This window comes from Cryptomeria japonica, chromosome 4, assembly GCF_030272615.1.
Source record: "Cryptomeria japonica chromosome 4, Sugi_1.0, whole genome shotgun sequence".
NCBI lineage: Eukaryota > Viridiplantae > Streptophyta > Pinopsida > Cupressales > Cupressaceae > Cryptomeria > Cryptomeria japonica.
Genome location: NC_081408.1, coordinates 361,654,240 through 361,673,030, shown reverse-complemented (window position 1 = coordinate 361,673,030; position 18,791 = coordinate 361,654,240). Strand labels below are relative to the sequence as shown.

The 18,791-nt window shown below is 36.8% G+C and overlaps 1 protein-coding gene across 2 annotated transcripts in view; it reads left to right on the top strand.

Annotated features, from left to right (window-relative positions):
* LOC131041003 (uncharacterized) overlaps positions 1–18,791 on the top strand; it is a 108,050-nt gene that overhangs the window by 61,314 nt on the left and 27,945 nt on the right. Inside the window, exons 2-5 of one of the 2 annotated variants that reach the window (XM_057973980.2) lie at positions 10,845–10,915; positions 11,047–11,109; positions 11,202–11,303; positions 11,525–11,590. In XM_057973980.2, the coding sequence (XP_057829963.2) occupies positions 10,845–10,915; positions 11,047–11,109; positions 11,202–11,303; positions 11,525–11,590 (302 nt within the window). The remainder of the gene's footprint in view (positions 1–10,844; positions 10,916–11,046; positions 11,110–11,201; positions 11,304–11,524; positions 11,591–18,791) is intronic. The other variant, XM_057973981.2, reaches the window with a different exon arrangement.

Below are 18,791 nucleotides of genomic sequence, written 5' to 3'. Positions count from 1 at the left end.
CTATGAATATCGCCGGGTCCCAGATCAACTCACAGATTCAGGAAATTGCCTCCAGGTCCGAGAATTTGAGGCAGTAAGGCATCTTTTGCCAAGCGTTGATTGGTCACAAGACCCTATCACTGATTTTGAGGCAGTCATGGCAACCCCAGCAAGATATATCGACCAATGGTTGCATCAGCAGATTGAGAGACTAATTCATGAAGGAGTCCAGTTCACCTACCACCTAATGGGTAGCCTTGATTCTCAGTCCTCCGAAGATGAGGGAACGTCCAGTGCACCCAGGGAAGAAATTGAAAAACCCGAGAAGAGAAAGAAGGCTAAGGCTTGCAGAGGGACTCAGATGTCCAAGAGAACAAGAAGGGAGAAGATTCCTATAAGGAGACCAGAGGTCACTTCATCGTCAAAGGACCCCAGTTCGTCCGACGATGTAGTGGAATTAGATTATATACCTGCTCCGCCTTCCCAGAGTGACATCGATGCATTTGGAGCTGATGATCCCCCCGCACCCGACATGCTAGAAGCTGAGCTAAGGGCCATTGAATCAACCCAACTGGGTAACCAAATGGAGGAAGGAGAGATTCCATCCTTTCAAGGGATCGAAGTGCATGAACCCACCCAACAGAGCCGCCATGAACTGCTGCTCCATAATACAACCAAAGATGACTCTACCATTGAAGGAGAGCAAAGGGCAGAGGAGACCCACGAGCTCGAAAGGACTGAAGAGAAACCATCACACGAAGGCACCAGACAATTGTTCAGTGAAGTGGGAGAAAGTTCAGCTGCAAGTAAGGAACTTGGCACCTCCTGCACCCCTTCGGTAACAGAACGGCTGCAAATTTGTGATGAGGCGGCTGAAAACATCAAAGAATGGAGTGAAAATTTAACCATAGTGTCAGCCCAGACTGTACCTCAGGAATGGTTAATTGCCAGAGCCCAGCGCAAGGCCGCCACCAAACCACCTATCGACCTTGAGGACATATTCTCACGCATAGACCAAGCTAAAGCTAAGGGGAAGAAAAAGCCCAAGGCATATTCCAGAATGATTAAAGATGAGTAAAGGAACCGTACTCTTCCCATTGCCACCCCGCCTGTAGACAAGCCAACAGATCAGATTACACTGGCAGATTATAGCATCACGACTGTCCCCATTGGACGAGCCACTAAGGAGCAAGAAAAAGAAGAATTCAAGGATTCAGTGCAGAACATACTCAGGCAACTTGAAGAGATAACAGCTGAGAAGGATATGTATCGGGCTCGTGTTGAGCAGGCCGAAGGGTACATCGATCAACTCCTGAGACCATTACACAATGCCTCCGAATCCCACATTCCCCCGACAGCATTGGCACAGAGGACCACAACAGAATTTGAAGGAGTACGAGACACCGCAAGGGCCATCAAGGAATGGATACAAGGAATCAGAAGAAGGGGAGAACGAATCCTTGAGGAAGTGAAGGAAATGGCTCGCCACTGAGAAACCACTTTGGTTAAGTTATTAGAGGTAAAGAGGGAATCCTTCCACATCCAGGAAGTGGCTGCCACTACTCTTCCCCTCATGAATGCTCTTTTTTGGACCCAGGCACAGATCCCTACACTCTCCGACATCCTGCACCCTCATGGTATTGACATTTTCAAAGAATGGTACTAGACTATCAACATGAAGAATGATGTGAAGGAAATCATCGATAGAGAACACAATGTATGCGAGGTAATTCTGAAAACCATGTAGGAACTTGGCAAGATAATCCTTCGATCAATGGTTTCGGGATGGGTAAATGACCAATCCGATGAAGTGATACCACCAAACTGGGAGGAAAGATTGGGAACAAATAAGATTACTTATTCCACTAAGGACCTAGGCTTTGCCGGTCAATTCCACTCGGACATGTTGTGCTTTGAGCGTAATCGTTCTAGTTGGCAAGATGGTCTGAAGCAGGTAGACCAATACCTCGAAGGCATGCAATATAAAATTCGCCATCCTCCTATGCCTCCATTCAGTCTGCTTTTCCAATTATGTATCAGGTTCCAGGAGTATGTTTGTGAGGAACGTGCAGCAGGTCGAGATCTTTGGCGGGAATATTTGCATGAAGAAAGTCAATTTTTGATTAAAGGATTTGAAACTGGAAAAGAAAAAGCTTTCCTAAAAATGCACTTTTTTCCTTTTTAAATTTTGAAAAGTGCACTTTTGGCCAAAAGGGTCATATTTGACTTTCAAGTCAACTAAAATGTAAAACTTTATGAATGCACCTTTTTGGATAATTTTGTATGAGTTTTAATTATCCTTTTTGGGTAGTTATTGCTCAATTTGGGGTGGTTGTTGATATTTGCCTCCCATTTATGGGTATGGGCAGCCATGTTTTATGGATGAATCTGGGCCATTTGTTTAGATTAGATCTGGGCCATTCATCCATTTTTGAAGCCTATTTAAGGGACTGGTTTTCCCTCATTTTGTAAGAAGTTCTTGAATTGTTGCAAAAGCTCTGGCGAAATTTACAGGATTTAATGCAAAGATTAAGATTGTTTCCAAATTTCCTTGTGAATGCATGGTCTCCTTCTTCATTAATTTAGAAATTTTTCAGTTATGTTTATTTCCTTTATATAGCATTTTCAAACAAACATCCGACAGAATCCTCGCAGTTCACACCATTAGGGAATGACTGATCGCCTTTCTCTCTGCATGGTTAGTCTGAACCTTTCATATGCTTGGTTCGGTTATTGAATGCTCACTATGAATGTAAAAGTTCTAATGTTGTAGTTGATAACATGAAAATCCTATTTTCCTTTGAAGATTGCACTAGATTTATGCAAGTATTGTGCTTAAATAGTTGGTGATGCTTAGTCTTGTTATTCGGAGGTGTCCGTCTGTTTACTGAATCTGCTATCTTAGTTAAAATTTATATTTCATGTATCCCTCTCTCCCTATCCTTCCCTCCTTTTCCCCCTTTTTTATCAAGAGAATCCGCAGTCCCATTGAAAACTATATCAACTCAATTGAAATCATTTGATAAGAAAGATCATAAAGATTCCAGGGAACTCATCTATCAATCGCCTATCTCACCGTAAGTCCCCCTTGTGTTTCCAGCATAAACACATCAAACCATTGAGCAATCCCGCAGTCAAGACCTGACAAACGAAACCTTGAGGTTGTCCCCGTTGATCAAACGTAGAAAATAGCATTAGGGATTTCGTTATCTCAAGAGAGGATAGGATGCTCAGCGAGTTTATTCTATTCTGCGTTGGCCGTATGGAGTTTGCAGCAATGCGATTCTAGACACGTCAACACTGTCCCATCCTATTTTATTTCCAAAGTTGTAGTTAGATAGGGAGAGCCTTCCCTTAATTAGGAGAGTTTTTACTCGTGTGCTGTGGTTGAAACCACAATTTTGTATATTTCCCCAAGTGTACAAAATTTTCAACCAACTATACTATATGGTTATATGGGTTTGATGCTAGTTGATCGACTTGCCTGGAGGGTTGTGTCTTTGGATATCTGTGTTTTTGATTACTCACTGGTGGGTTTGTAGCAGGTTTGTTTCTTTTGTGCTTTTGGCTGTGTGATGCCAATTGTTGTTTTGCTTTAGTTGCTCTGGTGTGCTGTTTGCTGTCTTAATTCTGTGAGGGGTCAAGGCCCTTTTCCTTGCTTAATTAATAAAAAGCATTTTTAAGAGAAATTATTATTCCCTCATTTCATTTAACTACCAAAAGTATTTATTCATAAGTGTTTACAATACTTTGCATGAAAAAGAAATAAAAAACAACTACAATTCCTATGCTAAGAATAGTTTGCTTGCACACAAAACAAGCCTTAACATACACTTTGTCCTTGAATGCATAAATTGGAATTAGAAATCTCTAGATAGATTTTTGATACAAACATATATCTCTATGAATGGACTTTCTAGATCTCTTTAAAATAGTTCCCCAAAATAGCATGGGCTAAAAATAGTTGCAATGAAAAATAACATAGGCTGAAAATAGTTGTGGTTAAAAATAACTAATTTATTAATTGGTTTCCTACATTGCTTCTTTGTCCTAACCATAGTAGATCTTCTAAAGAAGCTACGAAACCCTAATGACCATTGACGATTCACCAAGCAAGCTTCAAGAATTCCTTTTAGAGAAGATCTTGAAGAGTGCATGTGATGTGTGGTAGTTGCAGATAAGCATTTGCATATCTCTAGCATTTTACAATTGTTTTGATCTAATCAATTTTCCCTTACCCTTGAGTGCATTATTCATGGCATGAACACAACAAGGAGTCCAAATATGTCTATGAGCTGCCTCAATTAATTCCTTGTAGCTTTGCAAACATGGGCTGCATTTGTCTCTACTTGGACTACATTTTGTAGCCCAACCTCCTCTATAGTATCTCTAAGGACCTACAATTGAAAATCAGCATCCTTGCAATGCCCTGAACAATAAAAAACCCTTAGAAAATAAGGGCTCTCCGTAAATGTAACCATGATGGTAACGAGTGTACATTGAATAAGTTTGCTAGTGGGTTTGAGGCATCACTTTTCACCCTACATTTCCCCTTAGCCTTTGCTAGACCTAAAATAGAAGAAAATAGAATACGTGCAACTAGCTTTTGCAAAGTAGTAGAAGTAGAACCCTATCTTTGATTATCCCTCGCACTTGGTGCCAAAGATGCAGATGTAGGTGCATTTTCTTCACTAACACTTGATAAGTTGCTTATCTCAGCCCTATATTGGATATTTTCAGCCAACTTCTCACATACTTCTACACCTTGATGTCGAATATGGAGTAGGTGGGAATTAACTCTAGTAAAGTTCCGTTAAAATTCAATCTTACAAAAGTAGCACTTCCCCAACCTAGTGCCCCCAGATTCCCCAGGCTTTGATCGTAACTTTGTTGCAAATTGATTTAGAAGGGACTTAGGATGAAAGGGACCCTTAGTATATTTTGGAAGGGCAAGAAACATTTGCACTCCCAATGGAACTAGTGGTTTCATCCTCCTTTGCTTCTATATTTTCATTAGGTGCATAATTGAATTTTGTTTTAACTTCTTTAACCTCTTGAGGCTCAACCTTGTCCTCACTCATACTCATAGTGACATTGCAATAAATGATATAAATTTATAAGTTTATAATTTTGAAATCAAAATTTAAAAATTCAAACTATGTATCATGCAAGGGATTAAGACACAAGGATTTTCTTTTTGCTTTTCTTACTTCAGGTTGCATGAAGAGCAGAAGTAGAGGATACACAAATAAGAACCCTTGTTCATAACCTTTTTCAAACAAGGATTTTATTTTTGTTTTCTTTACTTAAAAGTCGCACAAAGCATAAAAATAGAGGTTACACAAAGGTTGTAATACTAATTTGACTAAGTGAAAATTTTAATATCTAAATATTTTAAAATAAAATATTGCAGCTTGCTGTTATAAAATTAAAAAAATTAAAGTTTGATTTTATTCATTTGTAAAAATAAAATAATATTTTTTAATTTTGAATTGAAATTAGCAACAATGTTGATTGTAAACCTCTAAGCTAATTACTAAATTTTCAACTAAAATTTAAATTGAACAATGAAATTAAAAAAAAAATCATGAAGGAAGCCTATCTAGAGGCTTGAATAATGCTTTGAATCCTTTGCTTCAATGGCGGATTGTCATTACTCTTCCTTTTGCTCTTTGACTTGCTCTTCCTCAATCCAAATGTCTTCACTCTCACACTTATAGTATATTTATGCAACTTTTAACTTTGTTATTGAAAGTTTGGAGTGAATTGAAATGAGGCTTAGATGCCTATTTGTAAGTTTTTTGTGAGTGTTTAGGGTTTGGGTGGGGCCCGTGGGCCATTAGAGTCAGTGCTTACGGCACACACTTCAAATAATTGTTTTTGTTTTTAAAACTTCATGTTTTGCATCGCAGGGGATGCTTGGTTGTCTCCGAGACATTTGAGGGACTCTTGGGAATCCCTTGGATGTTCCAGTGTCTCCCAAAAAGGGGACATCTCAAAGATGTCCCCAAAACCTTGGTGGTAGATGTGGAGATTGGGACGGATGTGTCCTTGTGGAATATTGCGTTCAACATGTTGTCTTTGTGATGTTTGGGGTTGAATAAAGGTTGTGGGAGGGTTTGTGGGACCCCCATGCCCCTTTTGTACCCAAGATGTTTTTGCCTAAAGTTAAATTTTTTTAAAACATTATAAAATTTGATTTTGATTTTGGGGACATTTGTTTTTGGATAAGTAGCCCCTAAATGTTTCTTATAATTGGGACACATATTTGAAATATTTTGGAAATTCATAGTTTTTTGATGATGGCTAAGGGATGTTCCCTTGTCATGTATTTGAAAGGCCACTGGGGATGGGGACACGTCCCTTTGGAACACATGTTTACTTTTGTTATAAGGGAGTTTCTCTTTAAATTTGAAGAAAGGAGTTATTTTGCATGTTGTCTTGAAAGAGACAAATTGAAATGCTAACAAATGGATGGAATGAAATCTATCAAAGGATGATGTACCTTTCTCTTTTAGTTGAAGACGCAAGAAAGTAAAGTTATTAGTTCTTCTACTTTAACCTACGTTCTTTTGTCAATAGCCTCTAAAACATTATGTTTGATGATTCCAAGCTTCTTATAATAAATTTATTTGATAATCATCTGACTAGGAAGCTTTGCTCTCTTTTAAGGTAACCTTGCGCCATTGTTTCTTCTTGAGTGTATGCTTAGTGCTTTTTCCATGTGATCCTTTCTCTTAAAGAATTATTGGATTTTTTGACTTGTTTGTTTTCTTTTTCTTGGCATTATTTTTAACTTCCTGTTTTGTAATTTCTTGACTAGAGAGTTTGGGATCTTTTCATTTGCAGTAGTTTTGATGATCTTTCAACAATCTTCGTGTAGTAATCATAAGTAGATTTGATGATCTTTTAGCAGTCTTCATGCAGTAATCATTCTTGATGAAACGTGAAGGGAATTCTAACATCACTTTGAACTGCTGGGCAACAAATGGAAATCTTCGGCTGGTTGGGTGTGGGGGAGTGATTAGGGATGATAATGGAAGGCTTATTTCAGCGGTGGCACTCCCCTTGGGATGTCAGACAAACCACTTTGTTGAAGCTATTGCAGCCTACCATGGCTTGAAGTTGGCTAAGAGCATCAATGCCAAGTTAGTGTGGCTAGAGGGAGACTCTACTAATATTATTCAATGTTTAAAAGGCCAACAAAAATCCTCGTGGACCATTGAAAATTGGATTGAGAAATCTATGGAAATTATAGACATTTCAAAAAGTTCAAACTTCAAATTACACATGCCTACTGTGAAGTGAATGGACTTGCAGATTACTTTGCTAACGTGGGAGTTAGGAGTAATAATGAAAAGGTATGGAGCCTTGGGGATCGTGTTTCGATAGATGTTAAGGCCTTGTTATCACATGACTTATCCCAGGCTAAACGATCTAAATATTTTTATGATTGATAATGTTATGCTATAATATGATAGTCTGAGTCATTATTAAGAGCAGAGCCATTTTAAGGAAATGCCTCAAAGCCTTGTGCACTTTCTGGGTGGCTACTAAGTTTTTTAGGGTTTTTTTCTATTTGTACATTTCTGCCATTGCTGCAACCATGGGAGGTGAAAGGAGAAGGGTTGAACCTCTGAATTGTGAAGAGGTCAAAAAGGACAACCATTTGGTGAATTTTGGAATGTGGAGGCCTAACCCCTTTCATTGAGAGGCTTCATGGATGTGATGCTAGTGTTACTAAAAAATTCACAAAGGGTTTGAAGGAGGGGCATATTCAGATGTGGCAGGAATCTGGTGATTGATGAAAATTTGATAGTTGAGGTCACTGATTTGTCCATGGAAGGGGCAAAGTTTTACAGAGATAAGAAAATGTCGGATGCAGTGGTTAAAAAATTTCCCAAAGATGACAAGGAAAGGAAGAAATTGGCCAAAGTTGACAAGAGCAGCTATGATACTCATAAAATTAAAACTATTTGGCTTTCTGTGCTTTTTGTTCTTATGAAATATATTACCCTAGATGACAGGTTCATTAGGGCTTTTGGGCATCGTTTCATTTTGTTGAATCATTTTAGGCATAAGATGCAGATCTCTTTTCCTTTCTTTTTACTTGCTTCCATTAATGCCAGTATCAAAGACCATAGGAAGAACAAGAAAAACCCAGTCCTTCATGGGGTTTGTTGTTACTGATTCATGAACATATCAAATCTCAATTCTCTCTGTCCACTAGAGTTTTGGATTCCTCATATGATACTGAGGAAAATGAGTCTGTTAGCCTCTCTTCTGATGAGGAGTGGAATATGAATTTGGAGGATTTTGACTCCGAGACGATAACCAATGTGAAGCAAAGCCACAAAACCAAGAGGAGCAAAGCTTCCCCTATCACCATATCCAATTCTGAGTCTAGGCCATCCTTCAATGCCATGCCGGATAAGTTGGAGCCTATCTTAAATAGGAATGCTAGATACCCTTTTCCAAAAGACCTCAATGCGAGCTCTCCTTATGTCAGCATGGACTGAGAGAATCCTGATGATGTTTTGGCTACTGCCCATGATTTTGCAGTTGATAATTTCAGATTACATAAGTGGGCCTTCAATGAAATTAAGGAAATCAATGTCAAACTTTGTGCTTTGATCAGTAAACAAGACAACCAATGTGCTGAACGATGGAGTGTTGAGTAGAAAAAATCTATTGCTGAGTCTATGCAGAAAACTGCGAGCATAGTTAATGACCCGAAGAAAGAATGTGACAACAAAATTTCAATTCTGGAGGAGAAATTAAAGAAAGAGTATGAGGGCAGATTGAAACAACTGGAAAGCAAGTTCCAGAAAGTTAATGATAACCTCATTTCACTGGTGACTTACAGCCACAAAGTTGTGAAGAGCTCAACTGAAAGCATAAATACAATGGTTGGAAAATTGGAAAGCCTCCATCAGGAAGGGATAATGATTGATGTGGAGTCTATTGAGAAGAAATAGGATGAAAACACCGGTCCTTCCAAGAGGACTAGAGCCAACCTGAAGAGGAAAGTTCCTAATCAAGACATACAGGATTTGAAGAAGACCTCAACATGACACAACTAGAAGCTGAGGTTGTGGAGGCCCTCAAAAATTTGAATTGGGTTCTCCTTTTTGCTGTTGTTTGTTTGTCTTCTGGCTTTTTGCTGTCTTTTGGCTGCTGTTTTTTATTACGGGTATATCTTTAAGCAACTTTTTGTAATTTTTCTATGTTAAAGGGTTTCGGGTCCCTTCAAAACCTGTTTGTTCCTTAATCAAAAACATCACTTTGAATTGCAACACGAGTAATATCTGTTTGTTGTAGGAGTTTAGGTTGCCTTTGACTTTTTCTTCCACATGCAAAAGTCACAATGGCGTCGTTTATAAATATCCAAATTTATCAATGACCTTTGTTCAAATAACTCCCCACAGCAGATCTCGTTTTATTCTAGTAGCCTGCAATATTTCACCACCTCAGGTGTTCCTCACTGCAAAGTTTGCCAACCTACCATTAACATGTATGCGTGGCATTTACTAGATTGCGGTTATTTAGATCCTCATGGTCAGCTTTCATCCTTTCAAGGCTACTAGAAAGTTGCCTGACCATTGGATGAATCCCCAGCCTTCCTTCTAACAGTCTTCTCTCACAAGCAACTATCTTTTATCAACCCTCTACTGGGACTTAACAATTCAACACCTGCAGGATGACTCATTTTATGCCAATCAGATATGTGTTATATTGGATGATCTGATTGCTGATATCAGATCCTTTAGAGAAGCCTCTAACTTGTCTTTATGATGATCTCGTGAGAAACCAAGGTTTCCATATCAAGGTAAAAAGAATTGATTATTTGACCAAAAGAAGGATTGGCAGCATGCTTTTGCCTGTTCAATCCATCTATCATTTCTGTCTCTAGTTTTACAAATTTGTGGTGTATTGTTACAGGGGACTTGGCTTTGGAGAAGACAGAAACAATGGAAGCTCCTGCATGGAAAAGACAAGCAGAAGAAATACTCAACTTTCACAAGCAAAATGATTCACTCACCACTTTTTCATAATTTGATGCTGCTTATTGTATGAATAAATGACCATTTTATTGGTCTAGTTCTTTTGTCACTTATGCTTCTTGCTATTCAGTGTATTAGTTGAGTTAGGCTTTTGTTTTGGGTGTCAGGCAGTTTTCTCTCGTGGTCTCTAAGTTCTGTACACAACACATCAGTTTGGAGTTTCTTTGTAGATCTTGCTACTGGTATGGTATTCACACAGTATCAGATACCCTGCGATTTTCTATAAATGGGCTTTTACTTATATAAATACAATATTGTTTTCGATGAAAAGTATTGAGTTGCTTTTCTTTTTACTTTTCCTAATTCATGGGTTACTAATATTGAAACAAATGTCTATATCTTTATTTGATTAATTTAATTTAATTTTTCCCTGTTTTAAAGTAGAGTAGGGAAATCATATCTGCATCTCATGTTTTAAGTTGAAAGCCCTATTTTCTCACAAGCACTGCTGTTGCAATACTTTAGGGTTGAAGGAATGAACGTGTTTGTTGTTCCCTAATTAATCCAGCTTGAGAATGGTACCTATTTGAGCCATTTTAATTTCTTCCATTCTCTTAGCAGAAATCATATTCTGCTGTTAACACCTCATGTTTTTAAATTTATTTTCATTTCAAACCATTGCAGGATTTTTTTTTCTGTTTTCAAATTATTGTATGATATCTTTGGAATACAGCTGAAATCTGTTCCTTATGATTGATTCATTAGCAGTCTGTTGGATTATCAGAATGCTCTCTTAATAATTTTGTCATAAGGTGTCACTGATGATTGTTTGCTAACTTATGCTTCTTTTTGCCTTGATAGCGGAAAATTTATCTTCAAATTCAACAATAGATTTCATTAAAAAACGTGGAAATATAGATAGAATTCCTCAGGTATTATACTCAGGCTCAAAGCATTGTAACATTGAATGTATTTCGATTTAGAAATAGATTGAAATTTTACAGTACAACTTTTGTAAACATCTCAGATTCAAGCACAGTCCTTGTGTTTTTCGTGTATGCAGGTTTTAGGAATTATCAAGACATGCATGCCAAACAAGTTAGGTAGCGTGTTTGTCACACTGAAGGTAGTAAAATGCTTCTTTTGATAAATGAAGGTATTATGTGGATCAAATTCTGAGTTAATGTGTAAATTGAGATCTTTTTTTCTTTTTTATAGGATCCTACTGGAACCATTGGCGGCAGCATACATCATAAAGTCATGGAAGAATCACAATTTGTTAGGGATATTTCAGTTGGTGCAGTGCTTCTTCTTCGTCAGGTGCTTATTATCTTTATTGTGCTTAACATTGTTGTTATAGATGGTATACATTATTAATGTTTGGTGCAGAAAGAGTACTGAGGGGTTTGCTGATTGAAACAAATGTATTGCATGAAAAGCAGCTTATTAAAAGAGCAGAATTTGCTATTTATTTTAGACCACATTCTTTGTTATTTCTCACTTGATATTAAGTTACAGTGTAGAACAATTTGGATTTGCAGGTTGTGGTGTTCTCTCCAACTCCCTGGGCACACTATTTGAATATTACCTTGACCAATATTTTGAAGGTATTTTTTTTTTCATTTTCTAAATTTGATTGTAGTTTGAAAAAATTTCTTAGAAAAATAAGGCAGTCTTGACTGTGCATCAAGGACTACTGTACATATTCTAGGCTTTTGTGCCATTTTTAACATTGCTATGGTTCAACTGTGAGCTGCACTATATTTTTGAAGATCGCTTCTGTGCTTAATGCATCCACAATGCTTTCGTTTTTGACATGGTTTTTGTGTCTAAAATTGTTCCCTTTGTTGGGAGATTGTTCAACTCGAGTAAAGCGAATTAAGCAAACTTATCTTTCACGCCCATGGTACTTCTGGTAGCAGGTGAATTTATATTACTTTGTTTCCATTGTTTATGTATCATAAGAAATTGATGATCCTAGAGAGGTTATTCCATGTGTTTGTGTTGATTCTGGTATGCAACCGCTATATAGTTGACCAGTGACAATTAATATTAGATTCTAACAGGGAATTATGTTGAATAATATATTAGTAGTAGTGCATCAGAGTATAATTCCAAACTAATTAATATATACATTTCTTAGACTTTTATGCTGTTTATATTCCTCTTGGTGCATCTTGTAAGAACTCTGCATCTTTTGGTTGCTCGTAATGATTAATTGTTTTTTGTGATTAGGATCTCCTTTTGTTTGGAAAAAAATTCTATCTAGTCTAAAAAATTATGAATATTTCAAAGAAGAGGAGAGCAAACAAGACCCATCATGAAAAGACCTACCTATGAAGGAAATGTTTACACTCCTTTTATTCAATTCAAGCTAGTACTCATTTCTTGGTATCGGAAAAGAAAAAGGAGCCAGCCTATGACGGAGGCATATTTCAATATGAAGCAAAGTGCCCAACCTATAGAGTGTTGATAAGTTAATGTAACATTGGATGTTCAGCCCTCATGGTTTGGGTATTCTCCTTTCATCAGATATACTTTAAGATGTAATTTAGTCTATAGAGTAGGAATGTGAATATATAAACAAGAAATGGTCCAAGGCACGTTGCTCCCCAAAAGTAATATGATATAGGCCTTGAATCAATTTTATCAGTATTAACCAATATATTTTCTAAAGAGGTTTCTATATTTTGTGACTAATGTCAAGCATTAGCTTTTATGACTATGCTACCAGCTTCTGCAAACCTTAAATTTCTTTCTATGGATTCATACTTTTTTTATTACATTTTATATCTTAGGGGCTTTTTACCCTAGAACTTCACTTCTATAACTAGTTGATCTTTCTAAGTCCCAATAACTGACTTTGGTCATTTGTGGATACTAATACATTTTATTTTCCTTCTTATAACAAAACCTCTTATTTATAGGCTTTGGTAACCAAAAAATTACATCTTTAGTACCTTACTTCCTAGAAATGATTACTCTTTTTCGTGAAACTAATCAGAATTGGATCATTCACAATTTCTGTACCACAATTGTTTCAAACAAATTAGATTCCATCGTGATGTGTCGATCAATAAAGGACTTATCATATGCTTCTACTCACACTTGTAACACCACAATAGGACAGAGATAATGTGCATGGGAGATCATAGGAACAATACAACCAGGAAAGCTTTCTAGTAACTTTGGCATGCAGGGGCCGACAATGGCTGTAAAAAACATAAACAAGTGCTGAAACTGAATATATATGGTCATAGCTCCATTAAAGGTGTATTTGGCACCATCTGAAATGTTCAATCTATGGTAACAGAAAACAATGTCAAGTAGACATATTTGGTTTGGTTAAATCTATACCAACTATGGAAAGGTAAGAATGCAGCAACTAGAACATATGGCATGGAGTTCCACCTTCCTACTTTTGAGGTGAATTAGCTTTTCGAGTCTTTTGTGTTCCTTCAATATTGTCTTTGAAGCATATATAGGCCTATGGAGTCTCTAAAATCATCTAGAACCAGGGTCTCTGAGTTATTGAGATGTGTGGACACAGCTACAGGTGTTTAGAGACAATCGATATAAAAATTAGTTAAATAACCATAAATTGGGCAAAATGAACAAAATTAAATACATAATTGAGAACATGGTAATGAATAATTAAGTGTTAATTGTCAAATCATATATGTTGAAGATAAAATCAAAAGTGTATATCACAATAATGTTACTTGGAATAGTAGTTGATTTGGTTAACTAAATATAAATGGAATTCAATTACTTGTGATTTATCTGGGAAAAACTCCATGAAAAAATTGTTTTTCCATTGGGCACAACACAACAATTTCCTTTTTTGTTTTTTTAGAGGTTTAGGATTTAAAATTTCTTTTATGCTTGTTTTTTATGTGCCTAAAAACTCTATGATAAGGGGGCATCTTGGGTTTTGCCCCCATAATTTAAAAAAAAATGGGAATCGGGTGTTGAGTTTTTAGCTCAGTTCAGAATTTCTGCATAGGTCCAATGTGAATGTGCAAATAGTTTGATTTTTTTTCAATTTTGTAATTCACTTTAGTGATGAAGTGAGTCTTTTATATAGTTAATTAAGTCTAATAAAATGTACTTAATCATTATTGATTTAGAATATCTTCCAAGTCATCTCTTGTGTGAGATAAGATTTTTGTTTTAGAAGAGAAGATGTTTTAGCTGAATAGTGTAAAGATATATGCAAGATAGAAGTTCAATAACTCAGAGAGGTTGCTTGTAAACTTTAGAAGGAATGCAAAGTAGATTACAGGTGTAAAATATTTGTGTCTCATGTTCATCATTTCTTCTGTTTTAATTTTAATATTTTGTGTGTAATTCAATGTTATTTCAGCATTAAGACAATAATACACGTGTTTGAAATTTTTAACATGGTATCATAACTATGTGTTGGGATAGTGTGAGAAATTTGCAAGGGTTGCATGGGTAGATTTTCAGAGTAAAATCGTGCAATTAGAGCACGAGAATTGGAATCAAATTCGTTTTCTTTTATAGAATTGTATTCATGTTGTTGGTAAAAGAGTGGACTTTTTTTAGTAGAAAATTGTGATGAAAATTAAGAAAATTTGTGCCCCTTTATTTCCCGAAAATTTTAGGATTTTATGGTGGAATTGTGGACGAAAAATGGAAGGGAAATCATGGGGGTTTTTCTTTATGAATTTCATGCCTAGTTTGCAAGAAAAACCACACAAAATATTTCTTGTAAAATTGTGACTAAATGAGGTAAAAATTGAGGCACAAGGGTTTTTAAAATCCATGTCAACCAAGACAAAGAAAGTTTAACTTGTGGCAAGGGTTGTTCCTTTTCTTTTAAAAGAAAGGTTGTAGGATTTTTAGCAGTCAACCAAGAATTTTGTGTAGCACCTATGGTTTTCTTGGATAGAAAATAGTAGCCATGGAAAAATCAAATAGGGTTCTACTAGTAGCATGCTAGGGTTTACTAGAAGTAATTGTTGATGTGTTTTTTATGACAACGCCTAAAACAGAATAAAGTTGCCTAAAGGTCACTTCACTCTCTCTTGATCAAAGTACGATTGTATGCTAAGATTGCAAGTTCAAACAATCGACTCCAAGGTCCCTATATGCGATGGATGTGACTCAGTGTGATGTCCCCATTTTTGTGAGCGTCAAAGTTCGAGGGATTAGCCTATTATTTGGACTCTCGTAGGCTAATATGTTTGGATAGAGAGTCTCAGTGGCAATTAATCGAGATTGTTGTCACTCCATGTCTTCAGTTCAGTCTCAGTTTTAGCTCTAGGCCTTTGTATATCAGTATTTGAGCTTAGTTGAGGAACTTACTATTTATAGTAAGTCAATTTGATAGTGAAGCTATTTTTAGTCAAAGCACCGAGACACATGGGGGTTATACAGTGTTGACCCTAGCTGTTGACAACACCTCAAAAGACTGAATATTGATTTCTACTTAAGTGAATCATTCAATCAAGGAATTTTCCATTTCTATCATTTTCCATACCTTCTTGATTTTGGCGCCCTTCTCCTGACTTGGGTGCCAAAATCACACTATGGTGGAATTTTGCCTCTTGACCTGTTTTCCTTGAGAGCCTTGATTTGGTGCCCTTCCTAGGCTATGGGCGCTATTTCTCTACGATGGTGGAATTTGGAATTTGTTAACTTTTCCTTGACATCATGGTTTTAGTGCCTGAATACTGACTAGGGTGCTGAATCCCCAAGGTGAAGGAAGTCGCCTTGGATGAGGAATTTCCTTGACATAGCCATATTGACGCCCCTAATTGACCTTGGGTGCTATTTCCTTGACTTGGAGGAATTCGACCTTTTAGCGTTTTTTCCTTGCCCTCATTCATTTGGCTCTCTATTCCACACTTGGGCGCTAATTTGCCTTAAGGAATTTTGGTTTCTTCAAGTTTTCCCTAACCCCTCCAATTTGGCACCCACACCTGGACTTGGGTGCCAAAATCACTCCATGGTGGAATTTTACCATTTTCAAGTTTTCCATGGTGCCTTGAATTTGGTGCCCATACTTGATCTTGGGCGCCAAAATCACTTTGCCAAGGAATTTGACTTCTTCCTCTCCAAACTTATAGTTGATTTTGATCATTTTTGAATCAGGACACCATTTTGGGGAATTGAAGCGATTTTCGCTAGACTTGAAGATTTTCCATGTTTTCCACTTCTGGAATGAGTGCTCATACTTGGCCATTTTTGATCCATTGAGCTTGCTTTTTGACTTTTCCGGATTTAGAAGTGTTTAAGAATGCTCAGCCTTCAGTGTCGGGATCCTTGCTAGTTGAGAACCTGCTACAAATAGACTTACTATAAATAGTAAGTATTTTAAAATGTCAAAATTAGAGCAAATTGGGGCAGGATGGCACTTACTAAAAATAGAAACTGCTAAAAATTGTAAGTTTGATTTTTGGAAAAATTGGACAAATTCGGGAGGCAGTGAAATCCCTAAAAATTAAGAACTTTCAAAAAATAGAAAGTTGCTCAGAATTCGCTCTAATTTCACGGGTAGGCTCTTTAAAGGGTCCTGATTCCAATGCAACATTCAGTTTTTCCAAAACCCTAAAGGAAAGGCCTCAAATCCAAGTCCAATGGATGAAACCCTAAAACGAACAAAACAAGCTCCATACTTAGCCAAATTCGCTCAAACGAGTTGCAGACTTGATCAAATTGACTCCCAAACATTTGCGAATTGAGAGGATTGACGAGATTGCTGCGAAAAGACCCAAAAACCAAAACCAAAAGATAGAGAGGACCTAAAAAGTAGGGGGTCCCCATTTGCAATGGGGCGATGTGTGAAAATGTCACAACAGTAACTAGCTTTTGGAAAAGGTATTTTTAGAACTTTTTGAACAGTTCATTTATTCCAGCTTTGAAAGGGTTTTTTTTTTTAATATTTGAATTGTGTCGCCGAGTCTTTGATTTGATGATAGTTTAGATTGTGTGTTAAATTTATTGCTAGGAAGGGCAAGGTGACCTTGTTATTGGAGGAAAATGATCTTTGGGGAATTGTTGAGGATCAAGTGACTTTGCCTATGGATTTGTAGGATTTGGTAGTTCACAAGAAGAAAGAAATTAAAGCGAAGCGGATAATCCTAGATGCGGTGAAGGATAATTTGATTCTTGACTTGCTAGAGAAGAAAACAACCAAGTAGACGTTCGATGTCTTGGTTAATCTTTTCCAAAGTGGAAATATTAACAGGGAAGTGACATTGAGAACAAAGTCAGATTCATAGAGGTGACTAGAGTGTATACTGTTAGTAGTTTCCTTGTGAAGCTCACTCAGCTTCGTGACCAACTTGTAGCACTTGAGGAGAAGGTTGTGTTGTCCTCATTTTTGTTTCCAAAAATGAAGGACCACTACATAAAATTTTTGTGAAAAAATGAAAAATTTTACTCTATGGCATGCTTCCCGAGGTAGAATTTCGACTAATCCTTGGATTGGCTTAATCCTTAGTCCATCCTCGAACTACGTTTCGAATTTCGTCGAATTTTGGATTCGTTTGCTATGTCTTTCCTTCAATTTCGGGTTTTAAAACCCCGACTACAGGTGGAGAATTTTCTTCAAACTGCAAGTTTTAATGATATTCATTGTTTTGGTCTTTGTAGGGGAATTTTTGGCTTATTACATGTGCACTTTTATTCAAGGATGAATACTTGTAATTTGTTTTAAATTTCCCTTTTATTGTTTTTATCTTTTTCATTGTTTTTGGTCTTGTTTAGTTAAAATAGGGATTTTTTGGCTAAATTACAAGTAAACTTGCAGTTTGGTCTAAAAACCCCTACTTTAATGGTTTTTACATGTAATAGGGATTTTAAATCCCCATTACATATGTGCAAGCAAGAATAACTTGTTGTAGGGATTTTATTTCCCTTTTACAAGTATTTAAAACTTGTATTTCTCTCCAAAAAACCCGATTTTGCCTTGCAAGTGCATTTTTGACAATTTAGAACTTGCAGTTTGGTCTAAAAAACCCGATTTTGGCCTAGTAAGTGAAAAAGTGAATCTTAAACTTGCTATTTGTCTAAAAAATCCCGATTTTGACTAAATATGAGGAAAAAGTGAAATTAGAACTTGTCATTTGTTACCAAAAACCCGATTTTCACATGTTTATGCAAAATCAAACTTGCACTTGTCTTCCAAAAACCTGAATTGCAAGAAAAAACGGTTTTTGAAGAATTTAAAGCAAATTTTTGTGGAGATCTTCAAGGAAGGAGAGGTGTTTTGGTTTCTACCCTATTCCTATGCATTTGAAACCACTTGTCACGCCATATGGAGGTTGCATTTACTGGTTTTTCGCATTAAATCAGCAACCATGTTTTTTTTAAATGCCACATTTTGGTTGATCAAACCTCCATCAAGCTGCAATCTCCTAGTTCGATTCTACCTCTTTCACCTAGGCGCGGAGTTTGGGATAAGTTTCAAGCTATTTAATGAGCCATCTAAGATGCAATAGTTGCCACGTTTTTCACCACGTGACCCTCCTTTGGCTGCGTTTTGAAAGGATTTGACGCCATTTCATCATCTCCTCCTTAGGCGTTTTGCTTTAACTCTCTTGGGTGTGCTCTCTCATTGGCATTTTGGTCCTCTAAATTTGGGATTGCTGCCACGTTTTTCAGTTTGTGGCATTTTTGCAAAAACTTTATAAGGGTTTGGCATTGCGGATTGCTTCTATTTATTGGTTTTTCTTCTTCTTTCCAAAGATTGGTTGCATTTTTGGAGAAGCATTTTCAGTTTGAAAAGGTATGTTCTCTTTCCTTTCTTTCCTTCTTTTTGTTATTTTCTTGTTTTCT